This window comes from Mandrillus leucophaeus, unplaced genomic scaffold, assembly GCF_000951045.1.
Source record: "Mandrillus leucophaeus isolate KB7577 unplaced genomic scaffold, Mleu.le_1.0 Scaffold315, whole genome shotgun sequence".
Classification (NCBI taxonomy): Eukaryota; Metazoa; Chordata; class Mammalia; order Primates; family Cercopithecidae; genus Mandrillus; species Mandrillus leucophaeus.
Window position 1 is genome coordinate 1,892,707 of NW_012103310.1, and position 21,791 is coordinate 1,914,497.

Consider the following 21,791-nt stretch of genomic DNA (forward strand, 5'->3'; position numbering starts at 1 on the left):
CTAATTTCAATAAATGTATGTGTTTATTTTAGGCATACCTCAATTACTTTGCCCAACAAATAGCCTAAAAATGATTGCTAAGAGGGTAGACTAGAGCCGTAACATTGATAGGGAGCTCCTGGCAAGAGTGTCCTTGTTAAGAGTCTGGAGTTAGGCCTGGACATCTTCAGCTATAATATTACAGGAACTGCACTATGATAATATTTCAGACCACACGGATGGTGATTTTCCTGTTCTTTAACTGGCTCTGGGACCTTGGTCAAGTTCTTTAACATTGGAGACTCTGGTTTCTCTTGTGTAAAATGGTCACAGGAATGCTATTTAACTCCCTTGAGATTGTTGAGGGGATTACATGGGAGACTTGTAAAAATATGCATGCTAAAAACATGTTCAGTAAACACCTGCTAGTGTTACTGTTACTTTATTGTTAAGTTATTCGGTTGACCCTACCAATGGCTTATACTTCCTATCAAGTTTTATTATAGCTGTAATATGAAGCATTGCACTGATTCAGATTTTGTGAAACCTCACATTTAGGCTGTACTCCACCAGCCCAAGAAAGGGGATTACTGAATAAACTACCTGCATGAAAACAATGCTGGGAACTTAAAAAAGGAAACACATTTAAGGGAAACCTTTCATCACCCTAAATGCTTACAGCATTCATTCACAAAAAAACTAACATGTTTATTACCCATATTAATTTATGCATTAAGTCCTTAAGGAATAGTATAAAAATATTCTGTGAACTTAGCATTACCTACTGTTCAGAAAAGTAAGACTATATATTTGAAAAATTAAATAAGTTACATCATCTTAATTCTGATGATTTTTGTCAGACAAATAGTTATAATCACCAAGGGTTCCCCCCCTCCCTCAGCCTTATTTGGAATTTTAAGAAGCAGAGGTCCTTGAGAAGAGGCTCTGTTATTTCAGTAAATGGGTGAATCTGCCCTCTGGGTAACAACTGTTTAGAGTTTGAGTATACATGCAGAAGAAACCAGTGTTAATGTTGGTTCATGATAAAGCGCACGTAGGTAAATGCCATAACAGTTTTATCTTTTCAGACCACATGGATGGTGATGCTTCCTGTTCTGCCCACTGGTACAACCCTCCCCTCTTCTCTTTTTTGGTGTGGGTTAGGTTAACAAGTATACCATGACTCCACACATTTTTGTGAGGTCTTAGTATGATGTGTTTACTGTCACTCTGCCCCTCAGATTGACCCGAGTGTCCTTGGAGAGAGGTTGTGTCAGGGTCTTCTGGCTCATTTCCCAGCACAAATGTCCAGAAGAGTTGGGCAGGAACACAGGGATGGGCCAGGGGGAATGGCTGTGACCACCTTGATGGAAATAATTGGTTTTGAGGATCTGTTGATTTTAAGAACCCCCATTGGGAACCCTTTGACTGAGGCATGACTCTTGCTGGAGCAGTGGCACTGGGACAGCAATCCAGAATCATTGACGCTAGCCGCAGCACTCCTGGGTGTGTGTATAGAGGGGGTGCATGCCCCTGCTCTGTCCTCTGTTGTAATGGCTGTGGAAACAGTCTAGCAGGATGCTCATGGTGCAACCCCTCATTGGCTGTCAGAAGTGTTGAGAGCCATGAGTTGGGATCAGGGAACGGGGGGACTGTGAGGGCAAGTCTTGGTTAGGGGCAGATGTTTGTCAGAGGGCAGCTGAGTCTGGTGGCATTAGGAGCTGAATTTCTTGTTAGGAGCAGTTGGAGGGAATGGGGCTCTGCTGCCAGCCTCCTTTTTTGGTGCCAGCTGGGTCCTGAAATTCTATGTTAAGGAAGCTGAAAGTTGCCTCTGAGGGCTGGGTTTATCTTTGTTGGCTAGTTGTGAACCTGGTCAGGTTTTAGGAATAATTCAGAAAAAAATTTTCTTTGGGCTAATTGTGTGGTAGAGAAGCCCTCATGGGCAGCATCCTGTGGGTCTCCTAGATTGGGGTATGTCTGCAATTCCACCACTTTAAATTTGGCGGAATAGGATCAAAGCCTCAGGCAGCTGGGCATATTATCTTCTAATTTCATTTGTTTGTTCTAGTGGTTGTCTTTATTGGAATCCACATAAAAGGGAACTTGGAGAGAGAATGTATAATCATCTAATGTAGATGTCTTTTAAAAAGTAGATACATGCAGGTTACAGAAGAGGGAATTTGTATCAGTGCAGTATAGTTAAAGTGCTAGTCTTTTCTGTCTATTTAAGGTGATGCCTGATATTGTCATGTTACAGAGGCGGATGCCCCAAACCTTCCGTGACCCAGCAACTGCTCCCCTGAGAAAACTTTCTGTTGACTTGATCAAAACATACAAGCATATTAATGAGGTAAGACTTGATTTGTTGTAATAACATCTATCTTGCAGTACGTCAGTGAGAAAAAAAGTGATTTTGTGACCTATCTACCCTAAACTTTTTTCATTCCTAGTAATTGTCATATTGATGATTATTATGAAGACTAATGATTTAGAAATAATATAATTACAACTATGTAAAATATATATTAACAAGGACTGCAAAGTATAAAGATAATTGTGTATAACTTGATTTTTAAAGGTTGTATTTAATATATTTTTAAAAATTTTTATTTGTTTCTCTTTATTTCATTTGAGTTACTTCTATAATAACTCTTATTCAAAACAAGGGGAATAAGGACTCTAAAAGTATATATGTGTTAGAATTTTTGCTTGAATTTTTATATATTTGTTTCTACTTTTGCCATGGGTGTCAGAAAGCTCTGAAATATGTTTAATACCTAGTTACAGGCATTTGGCCTAGTGTATTTGATCTATCTATATTTCTGTGATTTTATTGTCTTTTAAATTTTTATGTGTGTTCTTTTATCTATGTCTTTTTATGATAAGATGTCCAGAAGCCTTTTTGTTGTAAGTAAATAAGATAAAAAACAGACACAGCACTTTAAATTGCTTGCCTTACAACTTGGTGTTTTGCCACCAACATTTTTTCTGGTGTCTTGGACCATTGGCTTGATTGCCATTTGCTTGTGGCTTCAACTCTGTCTCCAAAGTTATTATTAAAGGAACATTTCTGGAGAAGAACCCATGCCTTCTTTCTTCTTCCAGTGGGAGCCCTGCACCCTTTCGTGTTGAAGGCTTGTCCTTTGCCAGCTTTAGAGCTGCTTAGCTGAAAAGTGAAAAGATGTTCTTAGGTACATGCAAATTTTATAGCAACTTAATGTTATTTAATGCCAGTATTACTACATTACAGTGGCAGTGCGGCAACATAAAATTAGAATGAACTCTGTGAGAAACATTTCTGAGTTAGATTTTGTACACATTTATGTATTATAAACATGTTCCAGACTAGCTTGTGATTATATGAATATATCTGATAAATTGTTGATAACAGTATATTAATTTAAATTTGTTATTTTCTGATAAATTGTTAAAGCTACAGTTAAACTGTTGTTAACAGTAGCTTTGTTGGAGCTTGTTTTAATATGTCTTACCATCTTATAAAGTAGACTTTTTCAGATGTTACTCCATGCAGTGTAATTTATAATTTCGCCAAACTTAGTTTACCAGTTACCTGGACTATTTCCTAGTTCATCTGTTATTTTTTTTACTAGTCTTAGAAACAGTGTTAAAGAAAATAACTCAGCCTGTGATTAACCATAGGCTTACGGTCTTTGGGAGTGGGGGCAAAGGGGCCATAGCTGTTTTTCATTAATCGTTATATTTTTATAAGTTTAAAAACTGGGCATGTCTCAGAGGGCCTATTTATTTTAGTAAAACATCAGTTTGCTTACATTTAAAATTATTCTAAAAATACGTGGCCATAAAATCAAATACAAATAAATACATGCAAGTTACAGAAGAGGGAATTTATATCCCAAATGTTAAGTTGGGATTGACTGGAAGAGGGCATGAGAGAACTTGAACTTGAGGTAGATGAAAATGTTACTTGGCTGTTACTTGGCTGTTTGGCATTTGGTAACTTTTGTCAAAATTCCTCATGTTGAACTCTTAAGATCCGTGCCACCTCACTGTATATAAATTATACTTTAACAAATAAATATAAACTAGGTCCTTTTACTTTTCTTGAATGGCATACTTTGGACAAGTCACGTAACATTTTTTATTTACAAAGTCTATAAACAGTGTAACTACAATGAATTTCACTGTAGACATTTTTTTGTTGGTTATATCAGTGTTATTTTCTAACTCAAATGTCAACTGTAGAAAACAGATGTGTCTCAATATACACTGATAATTCCCTTCCCCTCACAGTGATTTAAATTTTACAGTTAACACTATGTATTCTCATTTCAGGTTTACTATGCAAAAAAGAAGCGAAGACACCAACAGGGCCAGGGAGACGATTCTAGTCATAAGAAGGAACGGAAGGTTTACAATGATGGTTATGATGATGATAACTATGATTATATTGTAAAAAACGGAGAAAAGTGGATGGATCGTTACGAAATCGACTCCTTGATAGGCAAAGGTTCCTTTGGACAGGTAATTTAATGGAAAATTCTGAATTTCGTTAATTAGAAAGAACTTCTTAGTGAATCTTGTTGTTACAGCCCTTCCTCAAGTATACTTTTAATATTTGCAAATAGAGCTCAGCAGTGGATATGCAAGTATTTGGATGACCATAATTCTTTAAAGGTAGTGATACTGCATCAGTAATAAAAACTCCTTAGACTTCTAAAAACTTCTATGGCTACCAAGTACTCATTTTACTAATGACTGGTAAATTTAAATCACTAATAGATAGTATTGCCTTTTTGTTAGGGGTCTTGTGTAGTCTGTAGATGATTGTTAATTACCTGTGCTAGAGATATTTACCTTCTTCTCTGATAGACCACTTCAAAGAGAAAAGACTTACCATGTTCAGGTGGCACAGTGGGAGTCCACTCACTTTTCAGGAGGCTTTGGAAAGCTGGGGGTTGTTCTCTGGCTTTTTCTCCCACCTCATGTTGTAACTATACCAGACTTCTAAGCAGGCAGGCAGTTTTAGTCTCTTGTATCAGTCTCACCAATACCAAGAGTTTTTGGTCTTTCTCCTTATACTTTATTTATTTATTTAGAGACAGACTCTCTTATCACCCAGGCTGGAGTGCAGTGGTGCACTCTCGACTCAGTGCAACTTCAATTTCCCAGGTTCAAATGATTCTCCTGCATCAGCCTCCCAAGTAGCTGGGATTACAGGTGTGTGCCACCGTGCCTGGCTAATTTTTGTATTTTTAGTAGAGGCAGGGTTTCACCATGTTGACCAGGCTGGTCTCGAACTCCTGACCTCAGGTAATCCACTTGCCTTGGCCTCCCAAAGTGCTGGGATATCAGGCGTGAGCCACATGCCTAGCCTTCTTGTACTTTTAAAAAGATTTTTTCGGGTCAGGTGTGGTGACTCACACCTATAATCCCAGTACTTTGGGAAGCTGAAGCAGAAGGATCACCTGAGCCTAGGAGTTCCAGACCAGCCTGGGCAATATAGCGAGACCTTGTCTCTATTTATTTAAAAAAAAAAAAAAAAAAAAAATGTTGGGGGATCTCTGGCTGTGATCCCCCAGCTGTTCCCAGTTGTAAGTCCTTCTATCACATTGAGTCACAGAACTCTGTTTTGTTTGAGGTGTGATTTGCCGATAGTCCCAGTCTCTTCTGCCTTGCAACCCTTGTGGAACGAGATGGTTATTAACCTGCAGTCCAAATACATCTTCTGATTTTTCAGTGATGAGGATAGAATGGGAATCAAAATGACTTTTCCTGAATTGCCTTTTGTTGTTTTTTTTGTTTTGTTTTCTTAAACTATGGAACCTGCATGTGCTTACTTCTCTGTTCCTGCCCTGAGAGAAAGCAAAATATATGCTCCTTTTTAACCTGTGAGGAAAAAGTCATCATGATTAAAACAGAAAATGTACTGTATGTCATTAGCAGCCACAGGTCTAAATCCAGAAAAATAAACGTGTAAGCAAATATGAACATTTTTGTTAGACCTGTGTCACTCCAATGTGGCCCTATCAGTCCCTGATGTCACGTGTATATGTCTTCTTCCCATGATTTGAAAGAATTTTGGTAACTACACATAATCCAGGGACTTTTTCCTTGAATTATAACCTCTTTTTCTTCTGAGGGGTTTTTCAGTGGTTTGGGAGTGCTCTTTTTTTTTTTTTTTGAGACAGGGTCTCACTATATCACCTTGGCGGAAGCACAGTGGAGTAGTGATCATGGTTCACTGCCTCGACCTCCTGGGCTCAAGTGATCCTCCTACTTCAGCCTCTAGAGTAGCTGGGACTACAGGCACGTGCCACCATGCCTGGTTAATTTGTTGTTTTTTGTGGAGGCGGGATCTCACTGTGTTGCCCAGGCTGGTCTTGAACTCGTGGGCTCAAGCAGTCCTCCCATCTCAGCTTCCCACAGTTCTGGGATTATAGGCCTGAGCCACCACACATGGCCTGGGAGTCCCTCTTGATTAAGGTATTCCTGTTTGTCAGTACGAAGCAGCTTCTCTGTCAGTCTCTTAAGGAAAGGCATTTGTCAGGCCCAGTCCTTAACTAATGGTGTGAACACCCTCTACTGGTTTCCAACCCGGCTACACAGCAGGAGGGAAGCAGTGGGCCAGCAAACGTTACCGCCTGAGCTCCACCCTCTCAGATCAGCAGCATTAGATTCTCAATGGAGCTCAAACCCTATTGTGAACTGTGCATGCGAGCGATCTAGATTGCATACTCCTTATGAAAATCTAATGCCTAATGATCTGAGGTGGAACAGTTTGATCATCAGACCATCCACCTCAGCCCTACCTTGGCCATGAAAAAATTGTTTTCCACAAAACTGGTCCCTGATGCCCATAAGGTTGTGGACTGCTGCTCTAGACCTAGACATTGCTACCTCTGCCATGACAACTTCACTAACATTTGGGCAGTTGCACTTAAGAGGTCACTTTTTTTTTTTATTTTTTATTTTTTGAGATGGAGTTTTCCTTTTGTCGTCCAGGCTGGAGTGTAATGGTGCGATCTTGGCTCACTGCAACCTCCGCCTTCTGGGTTCAAGTGATTCTCCTGCCTCAGCCTCTTGTGTAGCTGGAATTGCAGGTGCCCCCTACCACGCCTGGCTAATTTTTGTATTTTTAGTAGAGATGGGATTTCACCAGTGTTGGCCAGGCCGGTCTCCAACTCCTGACCTCAGGTGATCCATCCGCCTTGGCCTCCCAAAGTGTTGGGATTACAGGCATGAGCCATTGCACTGGGCCTAATAGGTTACTTTCTAACTTTCCTGACATCTGCCATGCAAATTGTGGCCATACAGGCTGCTCTCTAAGCTGATTTGCCCCTGATGATTCAGTCTTTGTGCTCATAGTTACGTTTTTCTTCTCCCCTTCACCTTAGTTTTTCTCACACTCAGATTCCACAGAAGAAGTGAGCACAGAACTCTGTGATGACAGAGGCCCGTTTGACATTGAACTCCTTTTTCCCAGGGCAGACTGATACTGCCCAAACTCTTGGGCTGAGGAGTTGTGCAGTGTCCACATTGAAGTTCAGGTCCTGTCCCTCAGCAGAGTAATATCTTCTGTATAGACTTGGTCAGACTTTCTCCACGTTCTGTGTCAGGTTATTGTCAAATAAGGGATATCTCCATTTCCGTAGCCAATACTTATCAATCCTGATTGCGTATTTAAATTTCTTGGGGAGCTTACCTGAAAAATTACTGATGTCTGGGCTCTAGACCAGTTAAATTCTCTAGTCATTGATGTAAAAGAAAAAAAACAAGAACACCTTATTGAATTTGTAATTCATGGTCAAAAACTGTCAGTTAACCCGTTAACTGTTTGGCAAGTCAGTAGATCCTCAGGCCCCCATGAGTGTCCTTTGTCGTGCAGCTCATCAGGATCTGGGCACTGAACAGCAACTCTTAGTGCAGTCAGAACATCCAGTGAAACAGAAGTGTATCAGAACCACTTAGCCACATGTTTACAAGGGTAGCCTCTGTTATAAAAGACCACAGATAGTGTCTTTTAGAATTAAGTGAAACCGGATATTAGTGCATTTTTTATTCCAAGTTTGATTTCGCTTGAGCCACTCAGAATCTGTCACAGTAGATTTAGCCTTGACTGATGAAGATCTGAGAACATACGTTCCATCCTCTGCCTGACCTTATGATTTCATCCTACACCTTGGAATCATTTGGAGTTTCTTCCCCATCCCCAGACTTTTTGAATGTGCTAGAAAATGTATCTAAAAGAATTACTTTTTCAGACAATGTATGATATAAATGTAACTTCTATTTTATTAGTTGTAATGATTGTCAGTGGTTAATAAGAGGTAATGTTTTCTTTTACTTATATATTGATTTTGTAATGTTTATGTAAATCTTTTATAGTAGTATGTACCTCATTTTAGATGAGTCACATTTCAGGTGAGAGGCACGCATGGTGATGTGTGCTCATGAACTCTGTGGTTTCCTTAGCAGTGATTCTCATTTTAAAACTATCATAATCCCCCAATTACAGCATTTGTTGCATTGTGGAACTTTACTGGTAATTTGTGTTTGATTTTTTTTTTTAAGTCGAAACTGATTTTTCTTTTATATACTTATGTTTTTATGTATGAAAATCTAATTGAAAGTTAGAAAGTTATCTGAAGCCTTCTGCAGATAAACTTTAAAATATTTCATACGTATTCTTAGGGTTCAGGTTTCTCTCATTAAAAGAATAGTTTGGTGAGTTAAACACTATAAAACTATAGTGTTATTTAGTAAGAAAGATAAAACCTAAGCAGTTGTCAAGATTCATAATTTATTTCTGAAGGAGGAAAATAGTTAATCTAATTTTATTAAGAAAATTATCTGTTTTGTGGATATTTAGAAATACTGTACAAATGCAAAAAAATTCAATTTAAAGGATTGATTTAAAGTTACTGTGTGATAAATGGATATATATCGAATAGAAATAGACAGGATCTCTTCTACTTAGGGAGGTCAGAAAAATGATAATTATAAAAATGTATAATTGAGAATTAGGTAAATGTTATAATTAAGGTGAATTATAAATATTGTGAAATTGTTGCAATTAATGAAATAGAGAATCATCTTCTCTTTTAGGTTGTAAAGGCATATGATCGTGTGGAGCAAGAATGGGTTGCCATTAAAATAATAAAGAACAAGAAGGCTTTTCTGAATCAAGCACAGATAGAAGTGCGACTTCTTGAGCTCATGAACAAACATGACACTGAAATGAAATACTACATAGGTAAACAAACAGGCAAACAGTGCAGTGTGCCCCAACCCAGACCAAAACATTGAGTTAATGGTTCTTTTTTATCAAAATATTTTGATTTTATTTTAAAGTGGTAGATTAAAAATTTGTTTTTTTCTGTTGGACAGGAAGATTTATATAAGTGACTTGATCTGGTAGTAATAGTCTAAGTCTTGGGGAATGTGCCTTCCAGGTAGCGTACCATGTAGAAGAAAATGAGAGTAGTGTGTGTTTTTTTATTTGCAGCTTACTGGTACCATTTGTTTGCTAATGATGCATATTTATCCATAGGGTCATCTTTCCAGTAACTTTAACCATTTCTAATCTAGCTCAGAAGCTAGTTGTGAGCTAGTATGTTGTTAGTGGTTGCGGAACCATTTTTGGGGCATCTGCAGCAAGATCTCAGGCTCCTCTCCAGTCTCCTCATCAGCTTGGCGGCATTAGAAGCTATTAGACTTACGACTACAGAGAAGAGATAATAGCCACTGCTTATTGAATTTCCACCACATTCCTTATGCTTTCCTTCCATCATCTGTAATAATTTATAGCAGTCTTTTAAGGAAGATGGTAGAGTCCTTAAATTACAGGTGGTTTGTATAAGAAGCCGCATACCCAGGGTCATAGGGCTCTGCAGCTAGGATCGGAAACTACAGTACTTCTGCCTCACTCCAAAGTCTGTCTGTTTCATTCTCGCGTAGTCTTCCTTCTGAAAACAAACAGGAGACAGAAGAATTATGAAAATACTGAAGTCTAGGGCCAATTGATACATGGACAAGACATCTTCTAATACACTTTCTTTCATAGTATTTTTAATCAAATCTAGTATGTTAGTGATTGTAAGACACCATCATTTCATGTACCATCAAGGAAAAACCTGTTAAGTATTCATATAAGATGCCATCAATCAAAGATACAGACCTTAAGATCAGCACAGATCCATAGTCACTTGTGTTCAGAAATGCTGACCTTACTTGATACACGTAAGGCTGAGTTTTATTTAACAGATTCTTTTAAGAAAACATTATGGTTCTTTGGTCCCCCCTTAAAAAGGTAGAAACAAATAATGGATGTTTAAAAAGGGAAAGCTTCAGATTGTTTAGATTAGATTTTGTTTGTGAAATACCTCTCATTCCTCATTGTTAAAATATAAAATGAGTTTGTATTAATTTTTCTTAGTTTATGGATACTGATATAATTCATAATAATACCATTCTTACCTTAAAATCTTTCTTGTCACACTCAATGAAACTTTGCTGTTCACTGTCAGTTACAACTTACATGAGGTGACCCATTTTCATTCAAAGGTTTTAGAAGCACATCAAGGACATTCTAAGGATGATTGACTTACACTGTGATTTCTAAACATGCCTCCTGCCTTCTCCTCATGCTTGAGTATTTGCTTATGGAGCAGAAAAAATATTGATAGCATTACTGTAACATTTTAATTCTGCTTTATTTAAAAAAGACATAGCTGGCATATAGTTAAATACTCAAAAAATATTAGCTACTCAGTTACGTATAATGCTAGTATTTTGTTTTGAATAAAGTGACATTAATGATCATTTTATTAATTTTATTAGTTATTACAGATACTCTTTGGATGAGTTTTTAAATTCTTATTTTAGAAGATGGTGAATGCATAATGTCTCAAGAAACAGATTCTGTTTGGAAAACAAAAGCACTTTAGACGAGTTCATGTCAATTGAATTGATACCTTAAACTTAAGGTATCTGAAAGTCATATTTTGTGATGTAAATTAATTTAAAAAGATTGATGAGTGTGATTTATTCTGATGAGTTTTATCATCTTGTCTTTGAACTTTCAAAAACATCTACTACTTTACCATGTAGCCAAATTTCTTATCTGGATTATTTGGTACCTGCCATCATGGTCCAGTTAAAATTCAGTTTAAGTCTACAACAAAGTCTTGCCAAGCCCTCCATTCTCCCCAAAATTCAGTTAAAAAGACTGAGCAGATATGCTTGTTTGATTTTTCTTTGACAATGTCAGCACATTGTAGATACTAAGTAAATGAATAAAGAATTGTGAGGTCAGGTGAAACTGAGTAGGTTGATCTTTCATTGGACGAACATTCTAATCACAGAGCTTCTTAAAGGAATTTTTATAATCACATTAGAATTCTGACACAGTTACTTTTTGCATTCATTTTGTGGCTCCTGCTTAACCAGGAGATTAAAAGCTACACATAGACCATGATTGTGAGCATGTATCATGGAACTACATTTTTAGTTTTAAACCTATAAACTGAAGTGACTAAGAACAGATATTTTACATTCTTAGGTAACGTTTAAGGATTCCTTTGTTGTTTTTAGTATCGAGTTGTGCTGTAGACTCCTCTATAGCCATGTAGTTATTTTTATTGTGTTACTTATTCTAACTTTAGATCACCTATATCATGAAAGATCTAAAAGCAGTATTGATGGCCACTGCTTTGAGGCAGGCAGCCCAGGACTACTCCCAGGAAAACACAATGTATCCACAGTTCTTAGTGATCAGACATTGATTACTCTCCAGTTTATTCCAGATAGATCTATAGAGAAACCTCTCATTTTGTAATAGTGTAAAAGAAAATGAAAGTAACCTTGACAGATGGGTAGTTTATGTCATTGCAGTTGTGTCACAGGTGCTCAGTTTGGTGTATGTAAGACTGTTAACAGGGAGGGACAGCACTTTATCGAATAACCTCATCTGATGTGAAGTCAGTGTTAATACTTAAAGCACAATCTTTGAAGCAATTTAGTGGGTATTCAGCCCTTTTAGAGGGTCAACAGTGATAGCGACCTATGTGTTCTATGCTGTTGCCCCACTTAGAAGCCTCCTCATCATCTCTTCTTGGAGCTGAGCTTTATTTTGAAGTTTTCCAAACCTTCAGTCTCACACACGAGCTGTCATTTACTAATTTGATAAACACAGTTAAGTCCTCCAATACTTTTACCAAAGCATGATTTTCAAACATTTGTTGTATTTGCCTAAAGGGTGAAAAAAAAAAAAAAAAAAGCCATCAATGAAAATTGTGACAGAAAATTACCAGTGAAATGTGAAGTTCTGCAGCGCAGATAAATTTCAAAGCCTACACAGAGGGCTGCCAAGTACAGCATTGTCACAAACCAGAGATCCCAGTAGGTGGAGCTTAGACATAGGAAGTTGTGAGGTAGGGCTCTCAGGAAGTAAAAAGTGCTTTCATTTATAAATGAAGATAAAAATTGCTGAAATATTCTTACTACTGTTTGTCCATTTGCTGCTTGTGTTTTCAGATCTGACTTTTAAAGAAACAAGGCATTTTGGTAGTACTGCTTACCTTATATCACTTATTGACAAACGCTGTACCTGTTTAATTCAGCAGAAGAGCAACTTAGATATTCTTAACTGATTAAAAACTGCTGTTACTACAAAATGCTGATCTCCAAACTTTAACTGAACTCTGCATTTGATGTTGTAATAATGTTATAGATCATTTGAGAGTGCATGTGTTTGTTACTCTCATTTATTGGTATATGTAATTTAAAATGAAACTTTTCTCTTTCAGTGCATTTGAAACGTCACTTTATGTTTCGAAACCATCTCTGTTTAGTTTTTGAAATGCTCTCCTACAACCTCTATGACTTGCTGAGAAACACCAATTTCCGAGGGGTCTCTTTGAACCTCACACGAAAGTTTGCACAACAGATGTGCACTGCACTGCTTTTCCTTGCGACTCCAGAACTTAGTATCATTCACTGTGATCTAAAACCTGAAAATATCCTTCTTTGTAACCCCAAACGCAGTGCAATCAAGATTGTTGACTTTGGCAGTTCTTGTCAGTTGGGACAGAGGGTAAGTATTATTTCAGAACTTGTGAATTAAATAGGAATTAAATAGAAGTAGGACAGCGTAGGTGTTAGGTTGGCACAAAAGTAATTGTGGTTTTTGCCATTGCAGTTGCCATTTTTGCAATGGCAAAATCACAATTTCTTTTGCGCCAACCTAATATTCGAAATGTTACTAAGGTGTATACCATTTAGAGGCAATTACTGGATGGTTATTTAGCTTTAAAATGTAGCACTTACTTAACGTGTGCATATCTGTTTGGGGAAATACCTTTTAAAATGCAAATAGCAATACTTTGAGTCAAAAGACATTAATTTTTTGAAATGGGTATATTTAAAATTGTATGTATGCTAAAAGATTAAGGGAGAGAATAGGAGATGGAATGATTAAATATTAGGGGATTTGTAACTATATTTCTCAAGTAAAGGTTTTAGTATAAATTTTGGGACTTTTCAGTACTAGAACATTGAATCTTTGCTGTAAAATTCTTCTCTGAAGATGGATCAAGATAAATCATTTTTCTAAAAAACTGATGGTTCAGAAAAATGCAGGTAATTTTGCCTTAGTCATGGTACTAAAGTATAGAAAATTCAGTTGATAGACGCACTTGTTTTGATAGATAAGTTTGTCTTCTTTTCCCCACTCTTACTTAAAATTTACTTAAGTTCTGACACATACCCAAGCTGGTTTTTTTGAGACTGCTAAAAACAAATGTGTTCGTAGTGCTGAAAAGTTTAGCTGATTTAGGAAAGCAGTTTTTTCCTGTCATTCTTCCGGCATTATGAAAACTACTCTAACGACATTGTTTTATATGTAAAATAGAAGTTATAGGGGTCTCCTCTTGAAAGGAATTAGTGTCACCATTTGATAATATTTTACTCATTTTTAACACCATTCTTTTTGCTTTTAAGTATTGAAACTATATTTCTTCTGTTTTAAAGAAACCCAACTAACATACAGATGTTAATTTTTCATACTGACTTTTCTGTTTCTTATTTTTCCAAATTAGTGAAATTTTCTGTCCTGTCCACTTTTGTCCAGGCTTTAACTATAACAGATTAATCATAAGGATTTATAGCCAGTTAATAGGACTGTCTTTTTGTTATTTTCTGCAACTTCTCTTATGGAAGTGATGCTATCGAGTGTTGAAGTAATTTTTAAAAATTGGAGTAGGGACCAAAGTTTGCAGTTTTAGATGCCTTCAAAAAATCAAGAGATGCTCATAGTTTATGTGGGATAGAGTGTATTGTGAATGAAAAATACATGCCCATCTTGAAGAGTAATTTGAATAGATTATAGAGGTGGGAAGTTTTTCCCCTATTTAAGCCAAATTATATATTTTGTCCTAATATTAAACATTATTATTTCTGTCTAGCCAAAAGAAGCCAATTATCCCTATAATAAGTTTTTAATTATTCAAGTTCATTGGCATCACACGGGAAGTTATTTCTAAAATAGACCTGCCATGTCCCTGCCCCTAGATCTACTGGATTAGAATCAGAAGGTGGTAGGGCAAGTGTGTTTTGGGGAAAGCAACTGCTTTAAACAAATTAGATAGGGAGGTGACAAAGTTCCTGACATAAGCTGTGAAATAAAAGTCTCAGGAGTGGTGTTTGGGCCTAGGGAGTTAACAGTGGTATTGGCTTATAAAAACCTTGGAAATGCAGTACTTCTTCCCAGTTCTTTTAAATTAGACTTTCTTCTCATAGTTCCTTAAGGTTGGTTGACCTGTCTATGGAGGCCTGAGATTGTTCTTGAAGACTTGGCTGGAGGTTTCAGTGGGAATCACAGAAAATTTCATGAGCTTTCTGGCTGCATGGTTTGGGTGTTAAGTTAGGAAATTTAATTAGGAGGATTTTCTTTCTTTCCCCCTTTTAATAAGTGAAACAAATTGGTCTTTGAAGAGATCCTCACATTACTTCATTGAAAATAGTCCATGTCAGGATTGTGTTTCTGTAAGAAGTCTTGGATGGAGGTAGAGAGAGAAGAGAGAAGAAGCTATTGATCAGAGACAGCTCTCAATTGAATCTTTATGTGGTAGTGTTTCTGGGATTTATCTGTGAGACAGCAAGAGTACAAGTGTCTGAATTTTAAATTACATTATATTGAAGTTACTTGACTTTTAACGCTGAGAAATACATTGTTTAGGTTAATTTAAATACAATTTAGTTGTTAAGATAGTGGTAAACTAAGTGCCAGCCATAGTAGGAAGAAATAATTATTAGGGAAATAAATTACTTTCAATAGTGTTTTTTTTTTTTTTTCTAGTGAGGCATAATTGTTTTAAGAAATATCATGATGACTAGGTAGGATTAGACTAAATGAAAGGGCTTGAATCTTTACGTATGATGCATTTCACAATCAGATTAACCAGTCCCTAGAAATGTTTAGTTCTTTAAGCCATATTCATAGTCTAATGTTGAAATTAGTCAGTGGAACCCTAATTCAGGAGTTAGCCAATTCTTTTCTGTTAATATCACGTTAGTGTTTTTAATCCAATGCTGACTGCAGTTTTGAGCAATTGAAGTAATACTATTTTGAAATATATTTCAGATATACCAGTATATTCAGAGTCGCTTTTATCGGTCTCCGGAGGTGCTACTGGGAATGCCTTATGACCTTGCCATTGATATGTGGTCCCTCGGGTGTATTTTGGTTGAAATGCACACTGGAGAACCTCTGTTCAGTGGTGCCAATGAGGTAAATGATGTATTGCTGTACAAATTCTGTTTTCATAATTTCTTTTTGTCTTTCATCTGTGACAGTGTAATTTAAAAGTTGTGTTTAGGCAAAGATGTCTATTTAATCATTCAAATGTGAGGTCAGTTTGAATATACCTATTTTTTCATATTTGTCAGTTGTCATATAATGTAAAGTTTAGAATTATGAGATAGGAGTAGGATATTTTAATCTACTCATGAAGGAGAACAGTTAATTAGATTAGAAAGTGTTAAGTATTTTGGCATACATTTTACAGGTTTTAAATACAGTAACAGAAAGCTTAAAAGATGATAAGGAATGACGGCCTTCCTGCAGAGATACAAACATCACTCTAAATTTTGAGATTATGATTTGGAGTTGAAGAGGTAATGATCAGTAGGACTGGTGGATACTCAGTCTGAATAATGTAGAGTAAACTAGATTATAGAATTGTCGGGCTACAGAGACTGTGCAATTCTGTATTCCACAGGTTTTCAGTCTGTGTTCTGGAATATTTTTGAAGGTCAGAGGCAGTGAATGGGAGGGCGGGGACAGGCCACAACTCCCTGCAGTCAGAGAAATCGGGCTTTCATTGTTTTAAAAACGATTCACCTGTGGGGTTTTGTTTGTTTGTTTTTTAAAAGAAAAAATGGACCATTGCAGATCTTGATCAGTCTATTTCTAAGTGAGAAGAGAAAGGCCAAAGGCATTAATGACTTGTACCGGATTATGCAGCTGTTAATAGGTGGTGTCAGAAACTTGTCTCTTCCATCCTTCTTTTAAATTTTTTTTTTTTTTTGAGATGGAGTCTTGCTCTGTTGCCCAGGCTGGAGTATAGTGGCACAATCTTGTCTCCCGAGTAACTGGAATTAACAGGCAGCGCCACCATGCCTGGCTAATTTTTGTATTTTTACTAGAAATGATGTTTCACCATGAGAGCAGCTCCTGCCCTGACCTGAAGTGGTCTGCCCGCTTCAGCCTCCCAAAGTGCTGAGATTACAGGCGTGAGCCACTGTGCCCAGCCCCTTTTAATTCATTTCAGCTTGAACTGGTGAGCTACTCTTTGATAGTAACTGCCATAGTTTGTTTTTGTTTTAGTATAAATCTTACTTTGTAAATTAGTATCTTTCTTGGGCTTAAACAATATTTGAAAAACTTTGCTATGTTACTCATTTTAAAGGCCGAGGTCCTTTGAGTAGCCCACAGATTCCTGCTCCCTCTGATGCCAGTTCTCTCACCACTACCTGGTCGCTCCTTCTTCCCTCACTCTGTGGTCCATACACAGCTTTCTCTGTGGTCCGTTGAAAATGCCAGCCACAGGCCCATACTCAGCCCTTTGCATTTCTTCCTTCCTGTGCCTAAAATTCTCTTTCCGAGCTAGTCCCTTGCTGATGTTAGTGTTTGTTCTGATGTCACATTCTCGGTGAAACCATATACCCCACTTATGGTTGCAGTACCCCTTCTCATCCCATAGTTCTTAGCCAGCGTCTGACATCATGTATTTAATTATTGATACAGCTGGGCGCAGTGGCTTACACCTGTAGTCACAGCACTTTGGGAGGCTGAGGTGGGCAGATCACTTGTCAGGAATTCGAGACCAGCCCGGTCAACATGGTGAAACCCCGTCTCTACTAAAAATACAAAAATTAGCCTAGCTTGGTGTCGCATGCCTGAAATCCCAGTTACTTGGGAGGCTGAGGCAGGGGAATTGCGTGAACCTGGGAGGTGGAGGTTGCTGTGAGCTGAGATTGCGCTACTGCGCTTCAGCTTGGGTGATAGAGTGAGACTCCATCTAAAGAGAAAATTAGCTAGTCATGGTGGTGCATGCCTGTAGTCCCAGCTACTCAGGAGGCTGAGGTGGGAAGATCACTTGAGCCCGGGAGGAGGTCAAGGCTGCAGTGAGCTGTGATTGCACCGCTGCACTCCAGCCTGGGTGACAGAACGAGACCTTGTCTCAAAAATAAGTAAATTAAAAAAAAATTTAAATAAAATTCTCCAAGAACGGAAACTTTAAAACTTCCTCTCATGTTTCCTTGCTGTTCAACATTGTATCCATGGCTACCTGACATAATATGTTTGTTAATTGACTATCTTCCCTTCTGTGGGGTATTCCCTTCTGTGGGGTATCAAGGAAGGTAGGGCTTTTCTTGTGTTTGTTCATTGCTGTATGCTGGATATCTAGAGGAGTGCCTGACACATAGGAGGTGTGCAGTTTATTTATGAATGAATGACTTGATGAGCAGGAGTAGATAGATGTACAGTAGAAATGACAGGTTTTATTGTTTTTATTTTTAATACAGGTAGATCAGATGAATAAAATAGTGGAAGTTCTGGGTATTCCACCTGCTCATATTCTTGACCAAGCACCAAAAGCAAGAAAGTTCTTTGAGAAGTTGCCAGATGGCACTTGGAACTTAAAGAAGACCAAAGATGGAAAACGGGTAAAATAAGAATATATCTGTTTTGAGCCTTTATTAAGTTTATCATACCTGTCTTTTTATAGCTCATTTTGCATTTACTTGAAATCAGTGTTTCAGTCAATGATTTTATTGATACCTTACATAGATATTTTGTTCAGAAGTTGAGTATAGTTTGACCTAACTATCAGGTATGGACCAGTATTTGATTAATGGTCAGAGTTATCTTTAAAACTTCATATTAAAAACTGTATGCCTGCATTTTGAGGCAGCTGATCACATCACCATACTTTGTTTCAACAGAAGAATTAGTAAGTTTGACCTTTGTTTCTCACAGCTTGGGCATGTAGTGAGTTAATACTGCAGCTGTGAACAGAAGTCACAATTGGTGTAAATGATTTTTTTTTAAGTTCAGTTGGTAAATTATGTCAGAAGATGATTTTTGGCTTAAGTAGTATGTGATTTTTTTTCTAAGGATATTAACTACCTAGATAGTCCTTTGATAGACTTCAGATTCCTAGCTCAATGACTTGGATAGCAAAAATTTCACATCTCCAAAATCTTTGAAAGTGAGGTTTTTAAAACATTAGGTTTGTTTTGGTAATTTTCTTTTATCTGAGGACTTTTTAAAAGATACCTAAATTATGTCAATTTAATAGAGTAAATGATGCCCATTTTGCATCTTGATTTTTTACTTTTGTTTTATAGATCTGTAAACGTATGTTTTGTAATTTGGTCATAGTATTGAATGAATGTAATTTATAAATATGTGATTGAATATGACCCCACCCCCCCACACACATATGTACATACAGAAGTCACCTTGTGATTGAAGTTTTGCATTTATAACATTTAAGAGTTTATTTTTGTTTCAGTTATTATTTGCATTGTATTTTAGCGACACTGCCACCAGGTGTCATTTTCAGCAAACTGAAGGTGATGGTGGTTGATTGCCTTAATTCACTTCCACATAGCTGCGGAGTCATAACTTTTAATACCAGATTATTTTCTTTAGAATATTTAGAAGCACATATGTAACTGTATCTTTCAGAACTGATGTGTAAGTTATTGTGTTCTGCCATATTCACTAAAGCTGTAGGCAGTGCAGTTTCCAGCTGCTAAATTATGCCTATTCCCCATGAGGAAAGGATGGAAAATGCTATTGAGACCTCCTGGGCCCTTGTTTTTTCTTTATCCACATAGCTCATTAATCATGGCCCATTTTCCATATAACCAAAACTTAGCCTGGGAATCCTTACTAGCTTCACCAGCATTTAAAGGAGTTCCTACCAGTTTGAATTAGCATGGAGAGGAAATTAAATCTTTTTTATGTTGTCTCTCTCTGTGATACAGACTGCTGCTTTCTCCATTTCAGATTTATTTATTTATATTTTGCTTCTGCTATTTTTTCCTCAATAAAACATGCCATTCCATCTCTTAAGTCTCTGCCTTACAAAAACCACAGTGACCTATCATTTCTTTCAAATTGATCTATAGGTATTATTTTTAGTTATTTGGGGTGGGGGCATTTCAGAAATGAGTAGATTATCTTTTCCCTTTTAAAATTGGAAGTAGATAACATACATTTAATACATGTAAATTAAGTAGATTTTTATGAGATTTGTTTTAGTCACACTTAGCAGTTAACTTAAGCAGCTTAATTTTTAAAAACATGAAATATTTTGCTTTTAAGAGATAAATTTTGCAACAAAAAAATCAAATTCATTATCAAATTATTACATTACAAATGGTACACTAAGAATTTTGACCAGAGATACAAATAGATGTGCATGTACTTTCATTGGCTGTCTCTTTGTGGTTTATTTACTGATTTTATTTTTACTTTTACTTTCTCATTCTACATTTCAGAAGCCCCATATTAGGGTTTTCCAATAATGAAATAAATACTAGATATTTTTTTCTTGATGGAGGTGGAGAGTGAAGAAGACAATAAATGATGCTGTTTTTTGAAGTACAGTTTATAGATTGTAAGATACACAGATCTTAAGTATTGAGTTTGTTTTCACCTTTATGTACAGCAATGCCCCCCATCTACACCAATATGAAAGACTTCTCTCACCCCAAATCCTCTTGTGACCCTTTTCTGTTACCTCACTGCTTTCTGATTTCTGTCATCAAAGACTAGCTTTGCTTTTTCATTGGCAAACTTAGTATAAATGGAGCCTTATAGTATTTATTGTTTAGTTTTGGGTTTTCTTCACTCAATAAATGTATTGCTTTTGGAAATTCATCAATATTGTATGTCTTAGGAATTTTTTTTTATTGCTTCAAGATATTTCATTGAATGAACATGCCATAATTTATATTCACCTGTCAGTGGTCATTTGGTTTGTTCACAGTTTGGGACTGTTATGAATAAGGCTACTGAGAACACTCTTTCATACGTATGTTTTCATTTCCCTCACAGCACAATCTAAGAGAAGAATTGCCAGGTCATAGGGTATGTGTTTACCTTCACAAGAAAACACCAGTTCTCCAAAGTTGTTTTATTTTATATTCCCATGATATATGAGTGTTCCAGTTGCATGACATCCTCACTATTTTATATAGTTTGTCTGTTGGATTTTAGCCATTCTGTAGTGGATATGTAATGGTTTGCATTTGCATTTCTTCATGGCTAATGATACCACCTTTTCGTATGCTTATTAGCCTTGCATATATCTTCTTTGTCACAGGTCTTTCCCATCTTTTGCTTGTGTTACTGAGTTGTTTAATGACTGAGTAGTCCTTTGTCATTAAGTTTTTTTGTCACATATATGTCAGTGTATTTCCCTAGACTGTGGCTTGCCTGTTCCTTTCTTAATATGGTATCTTTTGATGAATAGGAAGTTTTAATATTGATGAAGTTGTATTTGTCAACTTTTTTTTTTTTTTGGTTCTTTTTTTATCCTGAGAAATCTTCGCCATCTCCAAGTTTGTGAAGATACTCTTCTATGTTTTCTTCTAAAAGGTTTTTTCTTTTTTTTAATCTGCTTTTTACAGTTAAGATTCTGTGGTCCATCTTGAATTAATTTTTGAGTGTGGAACAGGGTGAAGGAGTTGAAATTCATTTTCTTCCATATGCTTACGTCATAGTTACAGTAGCATTTGATGAAAGCAATTATTTTACCCTATTGATATGTTTTCAATTCTAGGTCCTTTCTATTCACACATGAATTTTAGAATCAGCTTGTAAATTTCTACCAAAAAATCATGCTAGCATTTTGATTTGAGTTGCAATTGGGGTTTCCGTCAGGAAAATGGACATCTTAACAATATTAAGTCTTCCACTCTATAAAGATGGGTTATCTCTCCATTTATTTAGGGCTTGAAATCTCTCAGCAGTGTTTTATAGTTTTTAATGCAGAAGTCTTACATATTTTGTTCACTTTATTCCTAAGTTTTTAATTTTTTAGATGCTATTTTAAATGACATTTAAAATGTATAATTTCATAATTTTTCATTTTTGGTATATAGAAATGCAACTGATTTTTGTATCCTAAGACCTTGCTAAATTCACCTATTCTAGTACAGATAACCCTTGAACAATACAGGTGTGAACCACACAGGTCCACTTGTATGCAGATTTTTTTCCAACAAATACAGTCAGTCCTCTATATCTGAGG

The 21,791-nt window shown here is 36.6% G+C and overlaps 1 protein-coding gene across 2 annotated transcripts in view; it reads left to right on the plus strand.

Annotated features, from left to right (window-relative positions):
- Positions 1-21,791, plus strand: part of DYRK1A (dual-specificity tyrosine-(Y)-phosphorylation regulated kinase 1A) — a 98,167-nt gene that overhangs the window by 60,759 nt on the left and 15,617 nt on the right. The window contains exons 4-9 of one of the 2 annotated variants that reach the window (XM_011987746.1): positions 2,210-2,329; positions 4,294-4,482; positions 9,067-9,214; positions 12,768-13,054; positions 15,602-15,748; positions 18,049-18,189. In XM_011987746.1, the coding sequence (XP_011843136.1) occupies positions 2,210-2,329; positions 4,294-4,482; positions 9,067-9,214; positions 12,768-13,054; positions 15,602-15,748; positions 18,049-18,189 (1,032 nt within the window). The remainder of the gene's footprint in view (positions 1-2,209; positions 2,330-4,293; positions 4,483-9,066; positions 9,215-12,767; positions 13,055-15,601; positions 15,749-18,048; positions 18,190-21,791) is intronic. The other variant, XM_011987747.1, reaches the window with a different exon arrangement.